General features: G+C 38.7%; 1 protein-coding gene across 1 annotated transcript in view; it reads left to right on the plus strand.

Annotated features, from left to right (window-relative positions):
- LOC126241582 (parathyroid hormone/parathyroid hormone-related peptide receptor-like) overlaps positions 1-22,024 on the plus strand; it is a gene marked incomplete at its 3' end in the record, with an annotated part of 617,417 nt that overhangs the window by 394,737 nt on the left and 200,656 nt on the right. The window contains exon 4 of the mRNA XM_049948022.1: positions 18,904-18,988. Within this exon, the coding sequence (XP_049803979.1) occupies positions 18,962-18,988 (27 nt within the window). The remainder of the gene's footprint in view (positions 1-18,903; positions 18,989-22,024) is intronic.

A 22,024-nucleotide genomic window follows, 5' to 3' on the forward strand; every position in this document is an offset into this window, starting at 1 on the left:
CGATTGCAATGAATATCGAAGGTGCGGCTGAAGATTAACTGACGCAGTAAATGAAGACATTAGTTTTTCTACAGAATTTACAATGTAACTAACAACAGAGGCGATACGTTAAAGTGCTTCCTACCTTCCCGTGACATATCCAGAATCGTGATACAATAATAAACAGGTGTTGTATTCATCAAATACATATGGCGTCGAACATACTCGTAATAATGTGGCACAAACGGAACGGTCATACCACCGAAAGTAGTTGCTCTGTTATTGTGGCGGTTTGCTTGCACATAACAACTACACAGCCTTGTCGCATGGCCGAATATGGTTAGACAACACAAATTAGCAACGATTTGCAATAATTTATTAATATAAATCTTATAATACGTATCTATGGTATCGAGATTGGGCACGGCAAAAATTCAGTGATTACTTGAACTGATCTGCCTTCGGAACCGCATTCTGCAACAAAATTAAAGGATCACTATGTAGAAACCCGGTAACTGTCTCCCATGGCGACGCATAAGTTTGAAATCTGGTTCAAATTTTAAATGACTGGTCCCAGTTACACGTATTTATATTCACTATAAACACTCAGAGAGTAATTCTGTGACTGACTATAGTGAAGACGACATTCCTTTGCAATGGTGCAAAAGTGTGGCGCCCTGCGACATACTCAAACGGTTCAAATGGCTCTGAGCATTATGGGACTTAATATCTGAGGTCATCAGTCCCCTGGAACTTAGAACTACTTAAACCTAACTAACATAAGGACATCACAAACATCCGTGCCCGAGGCAGGATTCGAACCTGCGACCGTAGCGGTCGCGCGGTTCCAGACTGATGCGCTTAGAACCACTCGGCCACTTCGGCCGCCTGCAACATACTCTCGGGGTCGTTAATATGGACTGTAATGAGGGTTTATGATGTCACATTGGCAGAAAATTTCACCACAATTCTGCCCAACGCCACTGTGGACGAGTTACACGATGAGTAGATCGTCACAGGCGCTCTTGTCCACATTTCACCCTCTTCTTTTGATGTCTGTGCGATCGACATCAGAAACGCGACACCCAGCGTTGAAATCACATTATTTTGTCATGGATGGCCGAGGGAAACATTTCAGACACACCGCCGAACAGAATCGGCACAAAGACGTCTCATTGAGTGGCATTAAGTGCGTCAATGAAACCATCCCTATACCTGGGCCGTTATTTCCACACATTTCGCGGTCGAAAACGGCAGAACTCTAAGTGATGAACAATTCGAAGATGTTTCCGAGAGCCTTTGATACTGCGGACGTTACAACCCTTTTCTAAGGACGTTATTGTCCGGCATCCCCATTGAACGTGATCGCACCCCCTTGGAGTGCAGAGCGACAGAAATTTTTGCTGTCGTGTACGGATTTTTCAGAACCATTCGACTAAACCCGAACGTGATGCGAAGCAGCAAGGGGTACTTATGATTTTTCGGCCCTCCTGTTCTACATCTACAACTACATGGTTACTCTGTAATTCACACTTAAGTACCTGGCTGATGGTTCATCGAACAATTTTCATGCTACTCTACTTGGGAAAAAGGAACACCTAAATCTTTCCGTTCGAGATCCGATTCTCTTATTTTATTATGATGATCATTTCTCCCTACGTAGGTACGTGTCAACAAAATATTTTCGCATTCGGAATAGAAAGTTGGTGCTTGAAATTTCGTAAATAGATCTCGTCGCAAAGAAAACCGCCTTTATTACAGTGACTGCCCCCGAACTCACGTATCATATCAGTGACACTCTCACTCCTGCCCTTCTTTGCAATTATTCGATGTCCGTCAATGCTACCTGGTAAGGATCCCACATTGCGTAGCAATATTCCCGCAAGGGCGGACAAGTGAAATGTATGCTGCCTGTTCAGTGGATTTGTAGCATGTCCTAAGTGCTCTGCTAACAATGCGCATTTCCACACAATATTACCTATGTGGTCTTTCCAATTTAAGTTTATCTTAATTGTAATTCCTAGGTATTTAGTCGAATTGACAGCTCTTAGATTTGTGCCATTTATCGTATACCCAAAATTTATCGGATTTCTTTTAGTGCCCATGTGGATGACCTCGCACTTTTCTTTGTTTAGTGCCAATTGCCACTTTTCGCACCATACAGAAATTTTCTCTAGATCATTTTGTAATTGGAATTGATCATCTGATGATTTTATTAGACGGTAAATTGCAGCGTCATCTGCTAGCAATCTAAGGCGGCTGTTCAGATTATCACCTAGATCGTTTATGTACATCAGAAACAGCAGAGGGCCTATGACACTACCTTGCGGAACGCCAGATATCACTTCTGTTCTACTCGATGATTTACGTCTATCACTACGAACTGTAACCCCTCTAAGAGGAAATCACGAATCCAGTCACAAGACTCACACAACTGAGACGATACTCCATATGTACGCAATTTGATTAATAGTCGCTTGTGAGGAACGGTATCAAAAGCCTTCTGGAAATCTAGGAATATGGAATCGATCTGAGATCCCTTGTCGACAGCACTCATTACTTCATGGGAATAAAGTGCTAGCTGTGTTGCACAAGAACGATATTTTCTGAATCCGTGTTGGTTATGTATCAATAAGTCATTTACTTCAAAGTGAGTCATAAAGTTCGATTACAGTATATGCTCCAAAAGCTTACTGCAAATTGAGGTCAGTGACATGGGTCTGTAATTCAATGGGTTACTCCTATTTCCTTTCTTGAATATTGGTGTGACCTGTGCTACTTTCCAGTCTTTAGGAACAGACCTTTCGTCAAGTGAGCGGTTGTATATGATTGCTAAGAATGGCGCTATTGTGTCTGCACACTCTGAAAGGAACCTGACTGGTGTACCATCTGGACCGGAAGACTTGCCTTTCTTAAATGATCTGAGTTATTTCGCAACACCTAAGATATCTGCTTTTTTTCACTCGTGCTAACAGCTGATCTGATATCGAATTCTGGAATATTTACTTCGTCTTCTTTCGTGAAGGAATTACGGAAAACTGTATTTAGTAACTGCGCTTTAGTGGCACCACCATCGGTAACATTTCCATCGCTATCGCGCAGTGTCTGTATTGACTGTTTTTTGCCACTGGTGTACTTTACATACGACCAGAATCTCTTTGGGTTTTCTACCATATTTTGAGACAATGTTTGGGGAATCTATTAAAAGCATCTCGCATTGATGTCGGCAATAACTTTCGTTTTTCCGTGAAACTTAGCCAGTCTTGGGGATTTTGCTCCCTCCTGTGGCGTTATCACCCGGGAGTGCTACATTAACACGTGCGTGAATGAAACGGCGAGGAGTCCCTCGAAGGAATCCCCCCTGCTACGCCCCCAGTTCGGCAACGTCCGCGGTGCCAACGATGCAACTTCGGTGAGCATGTTTCAGATGTACCTGTCAGAAACTCTGACAGCAGTTCAGCCTAGTGTTGCTATAGTCACAAAAGATAGGCTAACTGCACCCAATAGGTGTTGAAGGGGTTGGGTAACTGTCGTTTTCGACCGCTAACTACGTGGTATTAAAGGCCCAGGGAAAGCGGTAGTTACGCTAACGCATTTAACACCACCCCTGAGGGTATTTTGCGTCGGTTATGGGTGGCGAAGTGTCTGAAACGTTTTTCTCGGCCACCCATGACAAAACAGCTAGGTTTCTGATCTTCATCGCGGGGACGTCAAAAGAAGGGGTTGAAATGTGAGTAACAGGGGCTGTGACGACATTACCTTCGTGTGACACGTCCACGGTGGCGTTGGGAAAAATTCTGGTGAAATTTGGTGCCTATGTGACATCATTAACCCATCTCACGACTCACATGAACTTTCGAGCTGTGGCCTTGTTTCTTCGTGTATTGAATATTTCGGTTTGAAACGTCGCCGAGCCCGAGAGTGACGTCACTGAGCACCACACTTTTGCAAAGTAACAGAGGAAAGAGGTAGGAACATTTGGGCTAAATTTCAACGTTATGTGTTTCGTAGTGTATTCCAGCGACGTATGGCGGAAGCACAACATAGGCATTATCTTGTTGGACCGTCTGCAGTGTCTAGTCTTAACTCAGTTGCACCTGAGTACCCGATACCACGGTGCTCTTCTATGTGTGACTGTGATTCGCAGCTTCTGGAGAACATAGGGACACACAACTTCTACACATGTCTTTTCAGTATGAGCTTGAAAAACTCGAAAAGTAGTTGATGGAAATAAATATTTGGTAAGAAGCTGGTCATATCTATCTAGACAAATTCGGATAACACACAATCACGTATTCTATAATAAACATGACGGATAAAAATTTGCATCACACATTGCCGATTTCTGATCCTATTGCTAGACGTAACGGTTTGTGCAGTCAGTGTCCCTTATGAGATTCAAACTACTTGTAACACCTAGTAGGCTGTTGAGTGTTTAATCACTTTAGACGCACTCCTGGTCTGTGGCAGCATTAGCAAGTAGGATTCCAATGCCGCGGCCTGGGGGCTCGGTCTACATTCCTGAGTACGTGGGGCTTGTCACGGCGCCGTGACAAGCGGCGGTGGCGGCGGGGGCGGCAGCGGAATGCGTCCCGGAGAGCCGGGCCTTATTGGCCGCTGCAGCCGTGTCGCCAGTGGCACTGCCAACGCGCCGTACAGTGTTCCTTATGCCTAGATATGTTCCCGTACCATCGAAGTATCGATACATATTCACGTGAGTGGTACACAAGTCGTCTCGCGATACTACTCATTTGTGTACTCCTACAGTATCGATACCCATTCATATCGATACTTTTTAATTTCTTACGCAAACGAAGTAATCCTTAGGAGATACCAATATTTAAAAGGAAAAAAGCTTCCTAACATTCTGCAAAATTGTGTTTATTTGGACGCTAACCTGGTTTCGGCCTCTCAGGCCATCTTCAGGTGTCACCTGAACGTGACCCGAGAAGCCGAAAACCGGTTCGTGACCAAATGAACATAAATTTGCAGAATGTTATGATGTGTTTTTCCTTTTTAATATTGTTGTCATGTTATGCTACACACCGGCGGAAAATTCAGGTATTGTTATAAACTGAAGGTATGTGAAACATAACAATATTAGAAATTGAGTCTGCCTTGATGCAAAACACCTAGTTATTCGTTTATTTCTTTATTTTTTCAAACTAGTTTCGGCGACGAATATCACCCTCATCAGTGTTTTTTTTTTTAATCTAAAACATGCAGAAACAGCATGATTATAGAAACACAGTGGCACATTATTACATTTTTACGATTAGTTTCTTTCAGAAATAGTTTTCTATGGATATTTTCATACTACTTTATTTATTGTATGTTACAGCATGGTTTTGAGAATTATTGTCTCTGTTTGTGACATATTTACTGTGCGCTTTTCTTTTCTGTTGCCGTTTTTACTCAGCGAAGATCATGTCATCTGTAACTGTGTGAGCGGCTGTTAGTAAACAAAATACTAAAAGGTGAAGTTCGTATGTCAGCATGTTTTAGATTAATAAAGCCCACTGATGATGGTGATATCTGTCGCCGAAACTAGTTTGGGAAAATAAACAAATAAACGAATAACAAGGTGTTTTGCATCAAGGTGGACTCAGTTTCTGATATTTTTGTTTTTCTATGCAAACAAGGACCAAATTGAAGAGTTCCAAGATAAAACTATTGAAGGTATATGAAATTTTACATGATTGCATATTTTATTTAGTCTAATAAAAGACATTAAAAACTTTTATTTCCTTCATGAATGATGTAGGGGCTCCTATTTCAGGTAGAATTATTATTGTTGGTGTTTTATTGGAGTTAGTCCTTAAACAAAAAAGTCGTCTTTTGCAAAGTTTCCAAAAAACAGAAGTTGGTGTAAATACTTAGGAGACAGCTTGTTTCTATACTGAGTACACTTGCATCAGCTTTCTCTTTTTCTTTTTTAATAGACAGTCACAAGACACACGTTTGCGTTATTGCATGACTTATCCGCATGCTGCCGAATCTTGGAGCGCCGCAATAATCTATGCAAAGTTTAAACCATGCAAATATGGCAATGGCTTCATGGTCATTTGATTCATTTAGCACATACCTTTTCTTCAACTCTCTCATTACATCTCCCCGTCCATTCTGTTAAAATTTTTGCCAGTGGTCTGATATTAAGTGCTATTGACAGTCAATTAATCATTGCTGTGATTTTTGATATTCTAAAATACATTTGTTTAGTCACTTGTCTTATGATACATTCAAAAGTTTTGAATAAAACTATGTTTATTGTGTGTTTCCATGTCTACATAGAAAATATCATTAGGAAGAAAACTACAGAAAGTCAGCAGTGCCTCGGAGCCTGAAAAAACAAGTGTGAACCTACTACATAAAAAGGTACAATGTCAAACTATACGTCGAGTAAGAAAATAAAATTGAGTTAAACAGTACACATCTTCCGGGCTTTAGGCCAGACTACAAATTTCTGCTTTATATTCGGAAAATACGTGGAATCGAATTTTCACTGAATTTTTTGGAAAACAATTCCCACCACTACATGTTATATTTTTATTTCCGGCATATTATTTTCCCAAACCGTCCTGTGACTTATTAATTCAAAACGGTAAGTACTCATAGCTACATAGCGAATGAAATTACTGACACACGTTAAAATAGTGATTCAGAGCCAAAATAGTAAGTCTGCACAGATATGAAAATATTTTATCACACGATGTCAAAATACGATACTTATTATGTTCACACTTACTTTGTCAGGCTCTGAGGCACTGCTGAATTTCTATTGTTTTCTTTCTACAACAGTTCCTCGAGTACTAGCGTGTTTAAACAAATTGGACGTACAGGCTCAAACCTTCACAGTTTCAAGACATTTAATGCAGTTTCTCATGTTGTTATTAAGTTTAGTAAAACAAACTCTAAAAACAAAGCTATGCACCAATAAGGAATTACCGCATGGGACGGAAATCGATAGATGTGATGTACATGTGCTCACAAACAAATGATTACAGTTTAACAAAATGTTATACTTTAAAAGTTTTACAACGTACATCAGTGTTGCAAGTCACTTCGTAATGCATAAGCACTTTCTACTACCATGAAGATCACATCGGCATAGTCGTGGGAAAAGCATATCCAATGTGAAGCGACCTTCAAAACTGACAGGCAAAAATGTTACACAAAATTTAAACCGTAAATTTCGTAGATGACAGCATAGCTCCTTCTAAACCGGACATTCAATAAAATGCTTTTTTGGAGATTTTGCCTTGTGAAGTTTTCTTCAGTTATCATACATTGCAGATCGCCCCCCAGAATGACAGTTTTAGGAATATATAATTTCAGAAAAGTTGGATGGTTATTCAAGAGAAGGAGCTTCACAAATTCAGCAAGTCGATAACTTGTTGGTCAACCTCTGGCTGGTATGCAAGCAGTTATTCGGCTTCGCGTTGATGGAGAGTTCCGTTGGATGTTGTCCTGAGAGATATCGTGCCAAAGTCTGTCCAACTGGCGCGTTAGATCGTCAAAATCCCCAGCTGGTTGCTGGACCCTGCCCACAATGCTCCAAACCTTCTCAACTGGGCAGAGATCCGGTGACCTTTCTGGCTAAGGTAGGGTTTGGCAAGCACGAGGACAAGCTGTAGGAACTCGCTCAGGCGTAGAGTACCGTCACGTACCATTGTGCCGTAAGGGTGTCGCGTACGACAGCGAACGATGTCCTGCTATGAGAAGAAATGGCAGCCCAGACCATTAGTCCTAACTGTCAGGCCGTTTGGTGGACGACAGTCGGGTTGCTATGTCACCGCTATCTGGAGCGTCTCTAGACATTTCTTGGCCGGTCACCGGCGCTCAGTTTGAAGAAGGACTTACCACTGAAGGCACTTCTGCTTCAGTCTATGAGATTCCAGTCACCTTCGTGGCAAATTTAAAATTTATGCGTCGAAATGGGAGACAATTAAGGGATCACAAGAAGTGACCCTTTAATTTTGTTGCACTGCGTAGTTAGTCTGACCTAGGAAACTGTCAAAAGACTACGAGAGGCCTTTTCTTTAAGATCCGATGCAGTGTCAGTAATAAATGTTCCCATCACTGTTAATTTTTCCTCGTCTAATGTCTTGAAACGTCCCCTTACAAAAATTAATGAATTACTGTGCTGGTAAACCTCTTACGTTATTTCCTTTTCAAACAGCTGAGCAAAACTGAACGTACTCAGACATTTCGCTCTTTACCTATTCTGATCAACACTAAACTGACACACAATAGTTTTTTTTTTTTTTTAGCGCAACGTAATCTGACTTTCAATAATCCCTACAAAAGAATGGCCCTGACTAATATTAACCTATACATTTCACAAATCACTTACCTCACAAAAATCTTCGTTACTCGATGCGCTGTTAACAGCCAACTGCCCAACACTACAATGGCGACTATTTCAACAATGCCAACCAGCCACAGACTGCACACAGCACAGCCAGTAATTTCATACAGAGGGCTAGAGGGCTACGTGGCGGCGGCGTTACCAACATAAGAACCTAAACAGCCTACTTACATAGCCCCCATGCTCCCCACACAAAATTTTACAAATTGTTTTGGGCACTGGCCAATACATATTTATTAAAATTTTTTCACAATTACAATAACAAAGAAATCAAATGCACACACTTATTGATACAATGTTGGTCAAAAGCTAAAATTTTCTCACAGTTCATAAAGACAGTCCTGATTATTCATCACAGTAAAATTGCAGTGTTTTTCTCAAAGTCTGAGCAGTAAAAGAAAATGCACACAGAAGTAGTGGATTTCCATGCAGTCTTGAAGAAGTAGTGTTGTCCTTCCAACGGAAAGACAGTGCTGACTCTTAACATGCAGACAGGTAATGGGCCACAACAGAGCAAACCCACAGCAGAGTCAGTCGAAGTTTTGAAGAATATTGGTAGGTATGTCATCACAGAGCAGACCCACTGTAGTCCTGGTATAGATTATGGTATTGGTGGGCCACCAGAGGTGCAGACCCACTGCAGTCCTTGTAGAAATAATGGTACTGGTGAGTCATCAAAGCTGTAGACCCACTGTACTCCTTGTAGAAGTAATGGTATTGGTGGGTCATCAAAGATGCAGACCCACTGTAGTCCTTGTAGAGATGGCCAGCAGCCATTTGTTGTGACTGTGCGGGTGCACAATTACCATTGAAGAGTATTGCAGATAATATAGCAAGTCAATTACCACCACTTGTGCACTCACAAAGTTTTTGGAATTGTCCTTAGAAACAGCAATGCTGTTATCCAGTCCCTTGATGAATTATTAACACACGTGCAAACACTAACAGTCCCTACTTCTCACATATTGTCCATATACTATGACCAACAGGAAAGTGTGCAGTGAAATGTAACTTACAAGTTACTTAATTTGATGAAATGGTATCAATTACAATTTTATAACATAGGAATACCATAACAAAGATACAGAAAACATAATTGAAAACATAATGATACAGATAACGTTTGTAGTAGTACAGGCTTTACAAAAGAATAGAAATAAACAGATACATCAGTGTTACTGGAGTTATGACATAAGTAAATATATAAAACAATGAGAATAGTTTTCGAAACATTAACCCTGATAGTTCTGAATTATTTGTCTTTTAAAAAAGAAAGTAAAAACAATTTTGAGTATTTTTTTTTATTTAATATTTCCAAACATGGGTGTCCTTCCAGAAGGACGTCAGGACAATAAGGGAACATGTTTTACAAGTATATGACATTGCACAATTAAATTGTTTTGGTTTTTATACTTTCAAATAAACATAAATAAATTTGAATTATGGGCTAAAACAGATAATACATACAAAAAAACAAAGAAAATAACCTATACACATATTTTATGCACTACTATGATAAGACAAAAAGCAACAAACATGAAGTGGTTCGTCACATTTTATGCACATAGTAGTAGTTTTTTTGTGGCAACTTCAACATTTCAGCTGCTTCTTCTTTTTTGTTATCTCGTCCATTGGTAATTCAGCAACATAATGTTCTCTTCCATCAAATCTAGAATCTAGTTTTGCCCCCTTACTAGGACATCCTCTGCTGGTAGTGACTCTTTTGTTACTTTCAAGAATTGCAGTGACAATTCGACGAAGAAATGTCAGATGATCTATCGGTTCTTCATTGTCCTTGTAAAGATCCCAGGCATTTCGCTCTGCGATGTCTATAAAATGTGCAATGATCGGGAAATACCACTTTTTCCCCTCTTATATATATATATATATATATATATATATATATATATATATATATATATATAGGGATACATTTTGGTCAGCTCGATCTATGCCTCCCATATGAGTATTGTAGAAGTCTAATAAGTTAGTTGAGGCATGCTAATCCTTTTCTTTTGTTCCCTGGAAACGGTTCTACGCTCTACAGTCTGGAACCGAGGGACCGCTACGGTCGCAGTTTCGGATCCTATGTCGGGCAAGGATGTGTGTGACGTCCTTGGGTTAGTTAGGTTTAAGTAGTTCTAAGTTCTAGGGGACGGATGACCTCAGCAGTTAAGTCCCATAGTGCTCAGAGCCATTTGAACCATTTTTTTTTTTGTCCAAAGGTTCCATCAGTGTACATCGTTTACTGTGAATACAAAATGCCAACATATTACCCTGACGTCCTTCTGGAAGGACGGTTGAAAACATTATTGAATTACAACTGACAAAAACTTTCAATCGTAATATGAACCCATAAACAATATAGGTTACTTCTTTAAGATATTATATGACAAGTTTCAGAATTATTGACGCAGTATGAAAGAAAATATACATACCCATCGATGACAAGGGCAGTCAGTTGGTCCATGGTAAAATCGGCCCTATTTTCAAGACACAATTTCTCACTCACTATGAACGACAGCGTTAAACTGACTGTTGCAGCACGCAACTGACTCTGTCTACTTCATATAACAATGCACCACAGGCCGTTGCAACAGTGCGTTATTCGCAAAAATAAATAATTTCAACAGTGAGTGACGTCGTCCTTCCAGAAGGACGTCAGGGTTATCTGGGTTAATTTCACACATGAGCATTAAAACAAAACAGAATAAATAATGTCTAAACATCTTTACAAAGAAAATAACATAGTATTTGAAAAATTCTACAACATAAATCTTATTAGCTAAACACAAAAAGACAGGAAAAAGACAAATACACAAGGGTACATAAACACAAAGCGGAATAATACAAAACGAAAGACAGGGTTCGTTTTCATTGTAACATTTGGTACTGAAGTCCAACCCAAAACTTCATTCCATAGGTCTTTTCTCTTATTTCAACATTTGTTTCCACCAAAAAAAATCCTACCCAAGCATGCTTTCTGTGTTTATATGTTCACATATTTCTTACCTCATTATTTATTTTCTATTATCTTACCTCATCATTTATTTCCAAGAAAATCCTACCTAAACCTGTTGTCCCTAAACCCTACATTTTTGATCATATCCTCTTTCAAAATACTTTTTTGGCCAAACCATTTTCTTATAGCTTCTTCCAATTCATCACAACTCGTTCTCTTATATAGCCTACCCCATCTTAAGCTCACTTAAATCTACTGAGCTCAGATGCATAAACTAAGGGACGAGGCAATGCAGCAGCACAAAACATTTAATAAAAACAGCAATGAAAAAAATGGAAATTGTTAAAGTAGGCAGCAGCAAATCTAAATTAGCACAGCAAATGCAACATTACATCTAATATGAGCCAATGTGCAGCAACAAGAAAAATAAATCAGTAGTAAAACTGGCTTAACAGAGTAATACAATGTGACATTCAGTAGCACTATGCATGGCAAACAGCAGCAGCCTAAAGACAACAATGCAGAAAAGGGAAATGTCTATTCATGTCTTAATACCTATGTCATTAAAGTGGTGCACCACAAGAAGTTATTCTAAAAAAAAAATTGAAAAGTAGTTGAAAAGAAAATTCCGTATGCAATTCCTGTGAAGGGAAATGTCTTTTTGTGCTCCTTCGTTTTTTGAAGTAGATTATAAAGTTATTATTTACTGGATCTGTAGGCATAAAATATTTATATTAGTACATCTACAACATTTTATTTTTACCAATGCTGCAGTGCAGCTAGAAATTAGATATTAAACGAAATGAGCAAATATATATATACAAAAACATCATTCACTAGGCAAATGGCGTCTCCAAAGGCAGTAATAATCTCTCAAACAGAAAGACAATAGATGTAAAAATGTTCCTCATCATTTCATTAGGAATTTAAGTAAATAACATCAATTAAGAGCTCCACAGTGCAATCATATGTTCTCAAGTTCGAGCGTGTCGTAATTGCGATGCTTTCTGCAAAGAAATGTCAATAGCGAATATAATGGCCTATTTTTTCTCCACCTAATGCCGTTTTCTCCAGGCAGCTGGCGCACCTGGCCGCCACAACAAATTACATGAAGGTCACTTAGCTTTCTTACCGAAATATTTATGACAGCAATTTGCACTAGAGTGACAGTCTCATATAAAAAATTTTCTCAGGTCGAGAATTTGCGTTGCAAATATGTAGAAACAAAATCCTATAAATATAACTGAGTCCAATAAATTGTCGTCGGCATTGTAATCCATTCACGCATTTACACACATTTCATAACTCTTAATGTACGATTCCTGGTTTCCAACATCCTTTTTCACAAATCACCGTCCCTAACCACTACTCATTATTCCTTACTTTATTACACATATAAATATTCATCGACACGTCAATCTTGCGTCGAAACTTTAATATTTCATCATAATAAGTATGTATCATAATAAACATACCTCAACAGCATAATACACACTGTCGTCGTAATAATAACATCATAACAGATCAATCACATCTCAAAATCGTCGCAGCTTCTTTCAATAATTTCAAAACCTAAAAAATATTTCTCTGCTCATATCAATAGTGTCATCTACCTCAAACGTACTTTAAAAATCATGAACCCGTACCAAACACATCATTCAAAGCTCTCATAGTATCACAATGGCTCTGAAAAAAATGAACAGTTCACAAAGTACAGACAAAATACAATTTCGTAAGTGTGAAGTTATCCAACAGTGTAATTACGTAAACATCTGTCACTGACGTAGTAAAAAAAAATGTTTGTCTCTCTGAGTTAAATGATCAGATAACTGTGTAATTTATGTGTTAGAGGAATATGGTACCGATGTGTAAAGTTGTATGAGCAAATACGATATTAGCTAGGGCTCCTTGTGCTTGCCAAACACATGGTACACAAAGTAAGCGTGTACCCCCCTGAGGATTAATGTAATTATACCCTCAGGTGTTACAGATTACAGAAATGGAATGAAATGTATCACGGAAAACTTTCTTTGTAATTCAAAAATCTTTAAAAATAAATGTTTTGAGTACAAAATTAATCACTCAAATGCGTGTCCTGCAGCGCTAAATGTGCGTCTTGCTGTAAGATAATTCTGTGGAAGTGTCGTAGTTATCGTCCTCTGTAAGCAAAGTTCTGCTGAAGTCAATGCACTCACCTCATCATAAATAAAATTGAAATGCTTTGCGTACAGATATCTTAGTTATTATGCTTATTGCCGTGATGAAGAAAGTACTGTGCTGTAACGTATTGTTGTGCTACGGAAAAGGCTGTCTCATTGTAGCTATACCACAAAAGTTACTACTAAAACATGTTTTACTTTCCAGACGAATTCAGGAATCCTGTGCAGATATAAAATAGATACACCGCAAAAGCAACAATGTAAATTGTGTCACATATTAGTGGCGTCGTGATATAATTGTGTAGCTGTCAAAGAAACCAAATGCTAAGTCATCTTTAATCTCACAGAAAGTACTTAAAATAAAGAATGTCTTTTCAAGTAAACTAAAATGTTGCATTAAAATCTCATTAACAGTATATGTTCTAAGTATGTAAGCCTTATAGTAGTTACGTAATCGTGCAACTAACAAGCAAGAATGTACACACACAGTAACACTGTGTCCTCTGTTCACTATTATCAATGTATTTGTAATTACTGTCTAAGTTCCCTAGGTTCTTGACTGGATAGTTAACTTTAAAACATAGTTGCACGTTAACAGTTTGTAAGTGTGACAAACAGTACCAGTAACGTGAAGTGACAAATTTTATAGCAAAGACTACGTTAAAAAGCAGATTATCATTCAATGAACGGTTTTATATGTGAAATGTGGTGCACCCTTTACCCTTTCTAGTACGCAGAGGTTCAACATCAATGCAATTATCATGTGGTATACGTCGGTAAAGAATACTGGAATTTTTCTCTTAGGTTAGCGTCTATGTTATTTTTCTCTGAGCCACCCGGCTCACGTGGTTGCCTGCGGTGCGAGTCATTGTCTGCTATCTCTTTGTTGGCGTGCGTCGTTAATGGGATTAGGAGACCTAACTGCTACAAATACACCTTACCGAAAGGTCCCAGCCTTGTTTGAATCCCGCCAGTTCTGATGAAATTCAGGTCTGTCGTTATGATTATATCGTCTGTCGTCATGTCGGTAGTTCCTGTAGTCTCTTTCTTGTCGGTTAATTGGTGCAGAATTTCTCCCTGAATTATCACTGCACGGTGGACCGTTGCGTCTGAAGTTATTCTGTCTCCCGTGATAATAATTGTTTTCCTTCCCATATTGCCTGTTTCTATGGTTATTTCTGTCATATTCATTACTACGGAAGTGCGATCTTTCTCTGTAACTATTATTCTGCCAACGGTTGTCATACGGGTGGTGTCTGTTTTGGTCACGATTTGTGCTGTAAGAATAGCCTTGCCGTGTCCAGTTATTATGTCTGTCATAGCGGAATTGTGACAGATGTGTCCTGTAATTGTTGTGCTCCTGTTTTCGCGTTCTGCGATTGTCAGTGTCAATTTCCAATTCTTGTAACAGTCCCTGAAAAGCTTCAATGTCGTCTTTGCAACGCCCTGCCAAAATAATATGTCGTAAATGTTCAGGCAATTTGATTAAGCAAATGCGGATGAGTTCTGTGGGGCTGTATGGGTTTGAAAGATACTGATTCTTATGTAACATGTCTTCGAAATATTTGACAAGACCAGAAAATTCCGATTGTTCGAAATGTTTCATCATTATGATGCTATGTTTTACTCGGTCTTGTGTAGCTTCAGGCCAATATGCTGAGAGGAAGGCATGATAAAATTCTCCTTCACTGTGACAATCGTGAATGACCGATCGCATTCTTACAGCTGGTTCATTCTCTAAGTAGTCACACATAAATTCTAACCTGTGCTCCAATGACCAGTTGGGAGGAAAACAATGAGAGAATTGATGAAGCCATGCTTGTGGATGAATGTCGTTGCCAGAATTCTTAAATGTTTTGAATTTACGTGTAGTAATGAACAGCTTATAGTCAAAATCATCGTGTCGGCGAGTCGCATATCGGTCATTGTTACTTCGTTTCGGCGGTTCCATCTCAAAATTCAATGCGCCTTGCCAATTTCTTTCATAATTTCCGAAGTGCCCTGTGTTATTATTTTGTGGCTGTTCCGTATTTCTATGTCCCTCTTCCCGTATTGGAGCGCGTGTGTCCTCTGAAATATGTAATTCTTGTATTACTTGTGCCAACTGATCTTGTACTTCCCGGATTTCTCTTTTGTACTGTGTATTGATTTGATTTTGATTTTGTATGAATTTTCTAATTTGTTCATACTCTTCAGTGTCAGTGAAGGCTACAGGTATTGTGTCATTCAGATCATCATCTACCTTTGTAGATAAGTTAGTGAACTGATCTGAAAGTTCGGCTACTTTATCCGATAGTGAAATTATTTCCTCTGTTTGTTTTTCTGAGCCAAGTTTCAGAGTGTCCATTTGTGTTGAAATCGTATCTACTGTGTCCTTTAAGTTTTCCTGAGTTTTTGCAAGTTGCGTAACCGAATCGGTAGATGCAGCTGAGTCAATTTTAGCTTGCAAGGTGTCGTGATTTTCATGAACAATAGATCGCAGTTCTTTTATGGCTGCTTCGTGATTCTGTAATGCATTTTCATGCCGCGAAAAAATAGGTTGGAAATGCTCACAAATTTGTGTTTTTACGTCATTACAGACTTTTTGACATTTCGATTCGATATTAAGTAACTCAGCAGTTAAACCTTCACTTGTTTGTTCAAGCGTGGTGTCTAACTTTCGAAGATTTTGTTCCATTGTGTCTAACTTTTGAAGCTTTTGCTGTGTTTGTCTCTGATTTTGTTCCATCGTGTCTAACTTTAGAAGATTTTGTTCCATTGTGTCTAACTTTTGAAGATTTTGCCCCATTTGTTTCTGATTTTGTTCAAGCGTTGTGTCTAACTTTTGTAGCCTTTGTCCCATTTGTTGCATTAACTGTAATAACAATGCACTGGTGTCTGAAACATGTTCCTCAGTGCTATTCGGCAGTTCATTTGAACCGGCAATATTCGCATTTTGAACAGCAGAAAATGTGTTTTGACTTATTTGAGAAAACGGTAAGGACGCAAAACCTGAATCTACAGTATTTGCAAGATTGTGTCCCGTCATTTCGGAATCCTGAGGCGAGCTGTTGCCGACCGATCGATCGATAATGCTTCCCTGTTCACTAATTGTTTTACTGTCTACACCATTATTTGCAGCCCGCTCCATTTCCCTATGCACAATTACCAAATTACTACTTTGAACATTAGTTAATTCATTACTCGGTGGCGCTAACACACTGCTTTCATATTCACTGTCATTTCTCAGTTTACTTTGGAGCCTAGTATTACGTTTTTCACACGCCATTATTGTCACAATATTTCACACGATAACACAGAAAAGCGCAATTTGAAGAGCAAAAATAAGAGAACACATTAACATAGCACTGAAAATAATATCTAGATAATTGCAAGCGCAGCTGCGAAATACTTGGTGCAAATCTAAATGCATGCCACAACTGTTTTACTGTACAACAATGAAAAACTACAACTACAAAGCAAATTTCTCTGTAATTACGGGCTAGCAATAAACAATAGCTACACTAGTTACAGAAACTACAAGAAAAAATCAGAAGATTCCAGTGAGGTATCCTCGGCTAAGGGTCGACATATGAAACGTCCCCTTAGAAAAATTAATGAATTACTGTGCTGGTAAACCTCTTACGTTATTTGCTTTTCAAACAGCTGAGCAAAACTGAACGTACTCAGACATTTCGCTCTTTACCTATTCTGATCAACACTAAACTGACACACAATATTTTTTTTTTAGCGCAACGCAATATGACTTTCAATAATCCCTACAAAAGAATGGCCCTGACTAATATTAACCTATACCTTTCACAAATCACTTACCTCACAAAAATCTTCGTTACTCGAACTACTGCAATACAGCGAGCGCCAATACTGCCAGCTAAATAAAATATTCTAACTACTGAAGGCACTAACTACTGATACGCATAGTTAGCAAATGAAAGATTTTGATAGAGAACAAACAATGTATTTTCCTTGATAGTGTTCAAAAGTCATAATATATATAGCAGTTCATGACATCCAGTCTTACAAATGTACTGTCTCTGATGGACACAGGTCCAGATCATCCGTTCTCAAAACTCCGCCATCTCACTCCCCACATCCACCACTGCTGGCGGCTCACCTCCAACTGTGCAACGCTATGCGCTGATAACAGCCAACAATGGCGAGTATTACAACAATGCCAACCAGCCACAGACTGCACACAGCACAGCCAGTGATTTTCATACAGAGTGCTACGTGGCGGCGGCGTTACCAATATAAGAACCTAAACAGCCTGCTTACAGTGTGTAGCATATCTTGCAGATTTACATCCGGTTTACTCTATTGTTCTGACCTGGATGGTGTGCGTAATGGTGGACGTACTTCCTGTTCTGCCCTCTGCGTTGGCCATGTTTGCTTCGCCTCTGTCAACACATAGCAACAACACAGCCCCTACAGAAACCGATTTGCCTCCCAGTCGTTGTTTGACACTGAGATAACCAGTAAGAATCATAACACTTAAATGAAATCGATTCTCATGTGGGAATTACTCCCACAACTATTTCCTACAATCAGTTTTTAATTTCATCTTATGTTTTAGCAGACAGTGGTTGGAATAAATATTACTACAGAGTCTTCATATGGTCAAAAACAGTCACATCACTTGCATTACTTTCCGAAAGGGAAAAGTCGGCAAACTTAGGCATTAGTAACGCATTTCTTAGCCGAGCTGCCTCTAGATAGCAGAGTTATAGGTTTCATTTTCGGTCTTGTCTTCTTTGGTCGAGCACTGGATGTTTATGTTGTTTTAATCATTTGATCTGATACTAACGACAAAGACGTACGAGTCACCGAAATGATGTCGATAAGAAAGATATTTACTAGGCGGCCAAACAACCCCAGACGGAGTCTCCCAGCCAGTAATGCCCTAAGATCATTTAATTTTCAATTTGCAAGAAGCAGAGACAATTTCATGGCTTTCATGATGTCGTAAGGGAACTCGTTAACGACGTTCTTCAAAATTTTACAAAGTCTGTCACTGTATAAGTACCAGTGTAAGTTACAATTTATTAGAATTTTTGTGGAATATTAAACGTCAAGAGCTGAATGACAGTTTAATTCGACAAACCACTTAATTATTAACCCTTGCTTTTTAAGAAAGGGAGTTGAGCAGTTATTAACTTAATGTGTGGCATAGAATTAGGTTATGTTAATTTCAACCTGATGACTGATGAATGTTACTTTACTGCAAGATACCCTACTTTAAGCCAAAAAGAGAAGTTTCCGCCTTTACAAACGTCATTTTCTAAGGAAACGATTATCTAGTGTTGCTATTAAATATTTAATATTAAAGCATATTGTAGAATTCAATTGGGTGAAGTTTACTAAAATATCTATTTGGCCATTTTTGGTTGGAATACCCGAAAAACTGTCCTCAATTTGTATTTTTAATTTGCTTGCAGATGCAGCAGCCACATGGCCTGAGTTTCGTGCATCTTCGAACACTCAGCTTCAAATCACATGGGCTCTGAATTAAGCCAAATTTCGGTAAGTAGCGCAATGACTGTAAGCCAGTAATTTGCGATACCATCTTACCACGACTACAGAGCATCTTCATTCATCGCTAATCAGAATTTTCCTAAGTCGGCAGAGGTTGGTGGAGCTATGAAGACATATCACGAACCGTGACACGAACTGCAATTCTTCCACAACCCAATGTCGTATAATCTTGACATATTAGTTTAATCTCGACAAATATGTGTGGCGAGTACACACTGTTTAAAAGTACGAAAATGAAACTGTCCATATGAAGACCACAGCAACTCTTTACCTATTTTATTCAGCACTTCTCGATGAAAACAACTGGAATCATTGTGTACTTCCGAACAAGTTTCTCTAGGGTGACAATGTTCCTTTAGATTTCCCTGCTTGTAACCTCCCCCTCACTTATCGACCTTAATGACAGTGATAAATTAAACCGCGTGCACCTAATGGAAATTTGGGAAAAGCAATCGTCACCGAAATTAATTTGTCGGTAAAGAGGAAGAAAAGAGTTACATCTAAATGAAAGGAAAAATGCAAATGAAATTGGTGGAAATTAATTTTGAGAAAAGGGTAAAATTAATAAAGAAAGTAAATGTGTGGTAGTTACGTTAACAATTAATTGGCATTAATTAGATAGTTGAGATTTGGGGAAAATTACGGTCGCCAGTCCTATAGACTACTACTATAATAACTGAAAAAGAAACTTTATTGCACATATAATTAGCACTAAAAGCGTGGCAACTGAAGGTTGACACGTGTTGTGTGAAAACTGAATGTTTGCCAGAAGTAATAAATATCGCTACATTCTGACTTAACTTAGCAAAAGAATTAATAAAACCGGAAAATTGGAAGTCAATTTCGTGACTGAAATTAGTAATGAACTTTGTTTCTGAAGCACTACGAAATTCAATAAAATAAGGTTAGTCTTGGGCTTCCTCAACAATCATTTCAAAAGCTACTTGAATTTACGAAATTTAGAAATAAGAGATTTAACGTTGAACTTGAATTAAATGATTCTGAACAATTAACAATAGTAAAATTTAGTACATACCAAGCTGAGCTGCAGTCACAGGTAAGCTAAAATATGGTAACAAAACTCGCACTCTTAATTTGTGCTTGTGTAATCTAACTATTGTAGCCAGCTATGAATACTTTAACTGAACTTTGAAATTAAAGCAGTGAAATGGAATTATGCTGGCGTTTGAATTTCAACGACACATGGGTTCATTTCGGAAAAGGAAGGGACCCTGCTTGGTAACGCAATTGGGACAATGAGCAACAAAGGTTCATGCTGAGTTGCTGTAATTTTGTGGCGCAACAATTTTAAAAGCTGAGATCTGCCATACAGTTCTAAAACGTTACGTGCTTCCAGTCTTCCTTGTTGGTTGATTGAAGGTTTGAAGTCGTCGGTCGAGGAGGTGGCGACAGTCACTCATTGCCGGCCGTCGCTGTTGCAGAAGCTGGATGTTGGCACGCCTTCTTCTCGACACTGTCACCAGGCGAAAAGGGCTCTCGATGTGCGCCAGCTAATGCTTCCCGTCCGCGACACCGTGTCAGAAACTATCATAGCAAGTCGAGCGCAATTACATGCTGCCAAACCCCAAAAGCGCGGCAACTCGCGGGAGCGTCACACAACACACCTGCTCAACCACACTACTCCAGCCAGACACTCCTCTGCCCGCGCTGCACGCGGCAGAGTTAACACTACCAATGATCCTAAACACCTTGGTTCTCCACACGACGTATCGATGTAATCGTTCGATGGCATAGTTTTCCCTAGGCAAGACCCATCGTGAAAATACAAATAATATTTACAAAACAAACCAATTATACATCGCCATAAATGCATATATATATATATATATATATATATATATATATATATATGTAAACAGTAAAACAATTACAATATATAAAGAGACAGAAATGTCATATCTTCAGGTGACAAAATAAGGAAAAATTGTATAGTACAATAGATGGAAATGCATATGCTCAAAACATCAAGTAAATTTAGCATTCGTCTAATTAACCATAAATCAATTTTTAGACCATAATAATTGATGGAGACACTCCTAATCTTATTCCACTCTGTCATCTTGCACAAAATTAAACAGGTTGACAACATAATAAATTTCATAGAAAACATAGTATATGATTTAGCTACTCCAAAATCATTAAAATTCGTAACACTATCAAGAAATGGAATACTATTTACAAAATTAATCAGTGTACATGGTCATAAAAACAGGTAGATCAAAATACGCAAATTAATAATTAATTACATAGAATACACATTTTTATGTAACCTTTTCATAATTAATATTCTCGCCATGAGAGTCCACTTAACGCTAAACAAGAAAATAATATTCAGCAGATCGAAAAAAACATAAATATTGACAGCAGAATTCTTTCACATCAGCTGTCCGGGAAGAAGAACAACTCCGCCTTCCGTACCCGCAAGTACAAAGAATGCCGACCGGCACAAGAGCCGACAGCGGCACAACAGCTGACTTCGCCACAAGAGCCGACAGCGGCTCCGCCGCGCCAATATTGTTGCGCCCGCCTGTGCGGCACGCTTGATCTCACTCGCCTGTGTAACGGCATTTCCAGAACGTCCATTTCACTGAATTCGTTCGGAAAAACTCATTCCTGTGTAATCTCAAGGAGTCCATTATCACAGTGGATAACTCAACACTGTCCATTATCACACGCATGTACTAGCCTGAAACTTAAAACAGCGTACATCGGCAATGACTAGTAAATCACATATTTATGAAATCTTACAGCTAGTTACAAAATCATATTTACATTCCTTAATCTACTGTGACTCAGCTGAAAACTTAAACTAGCTGCTTGGATTTTTCAATTGATTAATAATCAGTTACTCTTAAATCATTTAGTCAAAATTAATTACATATTAATTACAACTTCTTTAATGTCCTCTTGGTCAGGCAAAAGCATGGCAATCTAGCAAATCGTTAAATATTATACTCTATATGTACATACTGTACAAATTACCCATTGTGTGGTATAATCAAT

This window comes from Schistocerca nitens, chromosome 1 (assembly GCF_023898315.1).
Source record: "Schistocerca nitens isolate TAMUIC-IGC-003100 chromosome 1, iqSchNite1.1, whole genome shotgun sequence".
Lineage (NCBI taxonomy): Eukaryota > Metazoa > Arthropoda > Insecta > Orthoptera > Acrididae > Schistocerca > Schistocerca nitens.